At 44.8% G+C, this 7,500-nt stretch overlaps 1 protein-coding gene and 1 non-coding gene across 2 annotated transcripts in view; one reads left to right on the forward strand and one right to left on the reverse strand.

Annotated features, from left to right (window-relative positions):
* Nucleotides 1-1,253, reverse strand: part of LOC145916619 (small subunit ribosomal RNA) — a 1,824-nt gene extending 571 nt beyond the window's left edge. The window contains exon 1 of the ribosomal RNA XR_014404806.1: nucleotides 1-1,253. This exon is cut by the window's left edge and continues 571 nt beyond it. This is a non-coding gene — a ribosomal RNA (small subunit ribosomal RNA).
* A 4,082-nt stretch (nucleotides 1,254-5,335) lies between these two features.
* LOC145916579 (uncharacterized) overlaps nucleotides 5,336-7,500 on the forward strand; it is a 3,605-nt gene continuing 1,440 nt past the window's right edge. Inside the window, exons 1-3 of the mRNA XM_083002814.1 lie at nucleotides 5,336-5,398; nucleotides 5,481-6,086; nucleotides 6,145-7,500. The exon at nucleotides 6,145-7,500 is cut by the window's right edge and continues 1,440 nt beyond it. Coding sequence (XP_082858940.1) covers nucleotides 5,336-5,398; nucleotides 5,481-6,086; nucleotides 6,145-7,500 — 2,025 coding nt within the window. The remainder of the gene's footprint in view (nucleotides 5,399-5,480; nucleotides 6,087-6,144) is intronic.

A 7,500-nucleotide genomic window follows, 5' to 3' on the forward strand; every position in this document is an offset into this window, starting at 1 on the left:
CAATCCTCACTGTGTCCGGGCCGGGTGAGATTCCCCGTGTTGAGTCAAATTAAGCCGCAGGCTCCACGCCTGGTGGTGCCCTTCCGTCAATTCCTTTAAGTTTCAGCTTTGCAACCATACTTCCCCCGGAACCCAAAGACTTTGGTTTCCCGCAAGCTGCCGGAGGGGTCGTCAAAGTAACGCCCCCCGATCGCTGGTTGGCATCGTTTATAGTCAGAACTAGGACGGTATCTGATCGTCTTCGAACCTCTGACTTTCGCTCTTGATTAAAGAAAACATTCTTGGCAAATGCTTTCGCAGTCGTTCGTCTTGCGCCGATCCAAGAATTTCACCTCTAACGGCACAGTACGAATGCCCCCGTCCGTCCCTCTTAATCATTACCTCGCGCTCCGAAAACCAACAAAATAGAACCGAGGTCCTATTCCATTATTCCATGCACCATTATTCAGGCGAAGCGCCTGCTTTGAACACTCTAATTTTTTCAAAGTAAACGTCCCGGCCGCCGCCGACACTCAGTCAAGGGCACCGGCGGAGCGCCGGGGGAGAGGGCCAGGTGCGGCCAGTGCACGCCTTGCGACGGACCGGCCGCCTGCGCCCAACGTCCAACTACGAGCTTTTTAACCGCAACAACTTAAATATACACTTTTGGAGCTGGAATTACCGCGGCTGCTGGCACCAGACTTGCCCTCCAATGGATACTCGCTAAAGGTTTTAAAGTGTGCTCATTCCAATTACAGGGCCTCGTTTAGAGTCCTGTATTGTTATTTTTCGTCACTACCTCCCCGCGTCGGGAATGGGTAATTTGCGCGCCTGCTGCCTTCCTTGGATGTGGTAGCCGTTTCTCAGGCTCCCTCTCCGGAATCGAACCCTGATTCCCCGTCACCCGTAAGAACCTCGGTAGGCCGATACCCTACCGACGAAAGTTGATAGGGCAGACACTTGAATGATCTGTCGCCGGTTCGAGACCGTGCGATCCGCTCAGTTATCCAGAGTCGCCAAAACGTGGCGGGCGCGACGCGAAGCCGGCCCGGTCGGTTTTTGTACTGATAAATGCGCACCCGCCGCAAGGCAGGCGCTGACCGCATGTATTAGCTCTAGATTTTGTACAGGTATCCAAGTACGATGTACGATCAAATGAACCATAACTGATTTAATGAGCCATTCGCAGTTTCACTGTACGAGAGCGCGTACTTAGACTTGCATGGCTTAATCTTTGAGACAAGCATATGACTACTGGCAGGATCAACCAGGTAGCTTCGTGTGGAGACGCAGGGCCCGCCGCCCGCTCCGACCGTCACTTTCAAGCTACGATTCTCAACGCTTGGTTCGGCCACGAACTCTGAAAACCGTCAAGGACGCGCGAAACATGGCCGGACGCGCGAAGCGCCAACCAGCTGTAACGCCGACGTGCAACTATGCCAACAACACGCACCGTAGTAGGACCCGCACCGTGGACGCCTTGGCATCGAACGAGCAGCAGCAAATCTGCTCAGCGAGCCAGTCGCCAACCGCACGCAACAAGCGACGCCGCGCGCACATTCGCACCGAGCTGCTTGCTCCCACATAGTAGGGTCAGATTTGTTCCATGTACTCTTGTGGTGATCCTCCTGGAGCAAATTCTGAGCGACGCAACAAAAGCCAGCTCTGCGAGCACGCAACTGGTAACGCCGCTTGTGTTTTTTGGGCTATTTTTGCCAAATTTTTTGAAAAAAAAAAGCGACCCCGAACGCCCATTCGGCGTCCGAGATCGCTCAAAGTGCGCCCGCGCTGCGGACAAATCGACAGATCTTGAGGCTTACTCTCAACAAATCGCAGTGAAAATACTGCTCTAGTGATTACGACACCCCGATCTTCAACTAGGTCGTTTGCGAATGATTTAGCACCACGCCTTTCGGGCAGGGGGGTGTGCCGACCGACGGGCAACTCTTGCGGCGCCCGTCGAACGTCAGCACCGGCATAGACGGCGGCCTTTCGACCGCTTACGTTGGCCGGCCGTGGGCGAGGCACAAAAGTATCGTCGCTTTCTAGGCGGGATTCTGACTTAGAGGCGTTCAGTCATAATCCCCCAGATGGTAGCTTCGCACCATTGGCTTATCAGCCAAGCACATGAACCAAATGTCTGAATCTGCGGTTCCTCTCGTACTGAGCAGAATTACTATCGCAACAACACCTCATCAGTAGGGTAAAACTAACCTGTCTCACGACGGTCTAAACCCAGCTCACGTTCCCTATTAGTGGGTGAACAATCCAACGCTTGGTGAATTCTGCTTCACAATGATAGGAAGAGCCGACATCGAAGGATCAAAAAGCAACGTCGCTATGAACGCTTGGCTGCCACAAGCCAGTTATTAAATGAGACCTCACGTGAATAATCGTTAGTCTTAATTATGATTCTTATTGATCAATGATCTATAGAACTACTTATAATAACGTTTCCGACACTTTTTTTGATTCGAACATTTGCGCAACCTAATATTACCATAGTCCCTTATTATAGTTCAAGAACGAGTCTTCGTACCACGCCCGGGTTTTACACATAGGAATGTCAAAATTTACTGCCGGCTCTTTGAAGCAATAGCTGGGCTGCGCTGCGCTAGGGCACTCCACGTTCGAAATGTTTACAACTGCACTTTTGATGGTGTATTGTGTTGTGACCAAGGTGGTTACTTGCCACAAGCCTTGGCAGAGCTGTCGCATTTCATTTAAAACATCGGGTGTGCAAAAGCGCGCAGCCAGCCCGCGGGATTTTTATCAGGGCCGCGAGGATTGTGCAAAGCCCTTCATGTAACATTGTGAAAAAATATTTTTTACAGATGTAAACTCGATGCTGTTTTGTGACCATGTTGGTCACTTACCACACGCCTTGGCAGAGCTGTCGCATTTCATTTAAAACATCGGGTGTGCAAAAGCGCGCAGCCAGCCGGCGGGATTTTTATCAGGGCCGCGAGGATTGTGCAGAGCCCTTCATGTAACATTGTGAAAAAATATTTTTTACGGATGTAAACTCGATGCTGTTTTGTGACCATGTTGGTCACTTACCACACGCCTTGGCAGAGCAGTCGCATTTCATTTAAAACATCGGGTGTGCAAAAGCGCGCAGCCAGCCCGCGGGATTTTTATCAGGGCCGCGAGAATTGTGCAGAGCCCTTCATGTAACATTGTGAAAAAAATTATTTTTACAGATGTAAACTCGATGCTGTTTTGTGACCATGTTGGTCACTTACCACACGCCTTGGCAGAGCTGTCGCATTTCATTTAAAACATCGGGTATGCAAAAGCGAGCAGCCAGCCCGCGGGATTTTTATCAGGGCCGCGAGGATTGTGCAGAGCCCTTCATGTAACATTGTGAAAAAAATAATTTTTACAGATGTAAACTTGATGCTGTTTTGTGACCATGTTGGTCACTTACCACACACCTTGGCAGAGCTGTCGCATTTCATTTCAAACATGGGATATGCAAAAGCGCCCAGCCAACCTCCAAATTTTTGTCAGGGCTGCGAGGATTGTGCAGAGCACTTTAGGTAACAATGTGCAAAAAATAAATTTGACAGGTGTAAACTCGATGCTGGTGTGCGTTGGTTCGTTTCTCGTGGCTTGCCGCGCGCTTTCGCATCATTTTTTTACGCATCACCGATCAGGTTTTGTGATCGTTGATGCGTAACATTTTTCGTGCCCTGTGTGTTTTTATTTCGCACCCTGTGTAACATTCCAGCGCTGATTTTACAGGAATGTGATTGACAACTTTCCCTATATAATCACGGTTGTTCTCTCTCAGAGCCAGTCTTAATTAATACGTGCTTTTGGATCATGCTGTTGAAAAATATAGCAGTTAGATTTTTGTTGCAGAAACCTTAGGGCTGAAGTAATTGAGTAAATAATATTTGTTAATTTTGCAGTGATTTTGAATTAGAAAAGGTACGCTGAGTTGTTTAAACGTCTAAAAGAATAACAATATTTTTTTTGGTTGCTATGTTTGAGTCGATAAGTCACAAAATATATTGTTTATTGTATGTTTTGTACCTGTTGGTGGCAAAAAAACAAGATTGTTCCGAATTTTCTTTATAGACATGGAATCTTCGCCGAAGAAAAGTGGGAAAGGTGTGATGTATTATTATCATTTCCCAAAAGGTATGTAAAGTGTTTTATTGTTTAATATGAGTGAAAAAGTAATACTGTTTGTGTCTTAGATTTTCTGAAACCATACGGTTTGGCCACGGACGTAGAACACTTGGACGACGAGAATCACTTTCGCAATAAATTGAAGGTTTTTACATGCGAGTGGCTACAGAGGCCTCGGGTGGCAATATCTGAATTTGCCGAAACGATGGATAAAAATTGGAACAGAATAGAACAGGATGTGGGACCGCTTGCTGAAAATGATTGTGTAAAATCGTTTAGCCACTTTGTTCAAAAATTGAACGATTTATGCGAGCCATTCAGGAAGCACGTTGGAGGCAATGAAGGTTTGTCTTGCTCCGAAAGTGAGGCAAAAGCGAAACTCCTGAGTTTAAAGCAAGCAATAAGCGAGATGGAGGAGATAGACGAATTTTATTTGCATAAAATGACCCACGTTGGTGCCTCCATGTACCTCTTGGGGATTCACCTTCATGTAATGAAGTACATTTTTTCAAATATGGAGGATGTGGGTAGCAATTGCGGTGGTGATTTACTCGATGCCTTTAAAAAAGAAAAGAATTTCCAGTCCTACAGTGAAGCCATTATTGGCACGCGCACTCAAAACTTGACGCAAGGCACAACAAAGCGAGTGAGGCGTTCATTCGAGGAAATAATTTCCCTAAAAAGAAAAGATTTAGCCGACGGCTGTGGGCCTTCAAGCAGTGGTACCTGTGAGGAACAAGGTAAAAAAGAGAAACGAATTGATGAAATCAAAGAGGCGAAGAAGAATAAAACACTGCGGAAAAAGCAAAAAAGAAGAACAGAAAATAAGTAAGAAGAAAGCTGCGGAAATGATGATTTTTTGTATTTCCGCATTTCTTTTCTTTCAATATAGCTGCGTCCGTTTTTGCTTGTGCGATGAACCGTTATGTTTTTCTGAAGTAGTCTTTTGTTGTGACATGATCACTGCGTTTCGTAGTTTTTTCTCGTAAACTTCTTTGTCTTTGTGTGAAAGTTAATCTTATTTGGAACGTTAATAGTTCAACTTCTCGTTTCATATAATCTTGTTGACAAGCTCTTTTTTTGAGTGTTACGCAGCGTTAATCGAATGATTGCTTAATCATTGCCCTACTTTGACAGGCTAGTATTGTTGAAATAATTGGATATTTAGGATTTTCTCAAGAGAGTTGTTTCATTGTTGTTAATCGTGTTGAAGAAAATGGCGAATGCTGAAATACATTGGGATCGTTACGATCAAGCTTGTGTCCTTGTTGATCCAGACGTAAGTCAAATCAGCTTTCGTTGTTGTTTGTGTTTTTTAAGGTTTCTGTGTTTAATTGTAAGTTTGTTTGTATTTTTGGCAGGTGGAGGAAAAACGTTTAAGAAAACAGAATGATGATAAAGAGCGTCTGCGACGCTTTGGGGAGCGTGGAGATCTATATTTTGGTGAAATGGACATTCCAGCAGAAGATACGAATTCGAAACGGCTTGCTGTGGGGTCTTCTTTGGAAAGGTGGATAGTGGATTCGTCTTGGTCTTACTGTGCGCGTTGTTTTTCGGTAAACACGTGTAACATCAGTCCCGGGTTTAGGCGTCCTCATTTTTCCACATTGAAGACTTGCCAATGTAGTGGAAATTACACTGTTCCTCGAATTGCTGATTGGCCCCAAGAGTTGAAGGGTCTAACCTCTGGCGACCAATCAATTCTGGCATTTTTCGCGTTGCACGTGAATTCCACTCAGCGATTACAGCACGGTTATCGTTACAAAGACCGTGGGGTTGCTGTAACTCTGATACAGAGATCTGTACTTGAACGAATTCACTCTGTAGAAGACGAACAGAGGCGGAGCAGGCTGTTGACAGCTTATCATTATCTTGTCAACGATGGAAGAAGTGCGTATGGTGACTTCGTCAGGCAACGAGAGGAAGGTTTATTGAGATCGCGAATCCCGTTTTATAACCTTTTTGATGTGGGTACTTTTTTGCATATGTATAAATGGACAGTAACAAATGCGTTAATTTTTTCAGATTTCGTTCATTGAATCCGCCATTTGGCCAATATTGTATCCGTACAAAATATTTTGTGAATCAGCAATTTCGGGCGGAGAGAGTACAAAACGAGCCTACATGTACAAGATCTTGTCGAACGTTTGTGATTATTCCACATCGTTTGAACTTCTCCGATTTCAGTATGACAGATGGCTATACAAAACTGTTTGTGGGGCTATAGAATCTGGACGAGTACTCAACTGTAGTCCCGCCAGAGCGCTAGATTCAAAGGTATTTTCTGAAACATATTGGCAATGGCAGCATGCCTATCTCGCGGATGCTGTTCAACAGTTTGGACTTCCAAACATATTTATTACAATTTCACCATACGAATGGACGTTTCCAAGATGTTTTTGGATTCAACAAAGAATGAATAAGACTGGAAAAGGCGCTACAACTCTTCCCACCGTCGAAACGTTACATTTCGCGCATATTATGTCGGAAATACTACGTGGTTACGTAACTGGAAAAAACAAATACTCGTGGAAAAACCATTTACTGGCAAATATCCTTGAAAAATCCTCCAATGTCCTAACATACTTCTACAGATTCGAATTTCAGAAAAGAGGTACAGTACATTGCCATTTCATTGCATGGATGGAAAACGCTGCGTCAATTGATGTGAAAAGATTCCAAGCAGATCTTCCAGAAAAGGATCGAGAGTTTGCAAAAATTGTGTTTGCTACCCAAAAAAGCAACTCCCCAGTACATGGTCTTGAAATAAACCCACAACCTAGCAGTTTGGAAACGCACGACGGACAGACGATATTACGTTTGCACCGAAGCGCTGCAGCACATTCACTGAATCTGAGAATATACGCAGATACAATAGTGACAGCATTAAAATGCAGCATGGACATTCAATTTAGCAATCAAAGTGCAATGTTGCTGAATTATGTTGCAGGTTATGTATCGAAAAATCAGGATTTTCCAATACAACTACAAGAATTATCCCGTGATGTGCAAGGCCGCGATGTTGCTTTTCAATATCTGAGCAAAGTTTCTCCAACGGAACCTGAAATGGTGCTTGCTCTGTCCAATATCAAATTTGCGCATACGCCTTCTCCAACAAAACGAGTTCTTCTTCCGCGTATAGGGAACGTTGGGCAAGACCACGCTATTAAAATGTATCAAAAGCGTCCACAAGATGCGTCGAACTTATCCTTTTACGAGTTTCTACATGAGTACACTTGGGATCGACAAAGTGTGCGCCCACGATGCCACAGTCATATCCCCATTCTAGTTGGAGTGAAAACTTTAAGTTTATTAAATGATGAATATTTTTTCCAAGACTCTCTACTTCACTGCCCGTTCAGGAAGGTTGAAGATTTGCAA

Source organism: Ascidia mentula (genome assembly GCF_947561715.1).
Source record: "Ascidia mentula chromosome 2 unlocalized genomic scaffold, kaAscMent1.1 SUPER_2_unloc_7, whole genome shotgun sequence".
NCBI lineage: Eukaryota > Metazoa > Chordata > Ascidiacea > Phlebobranchia > Ascidiidae > Ascidia > Ascidia mentula.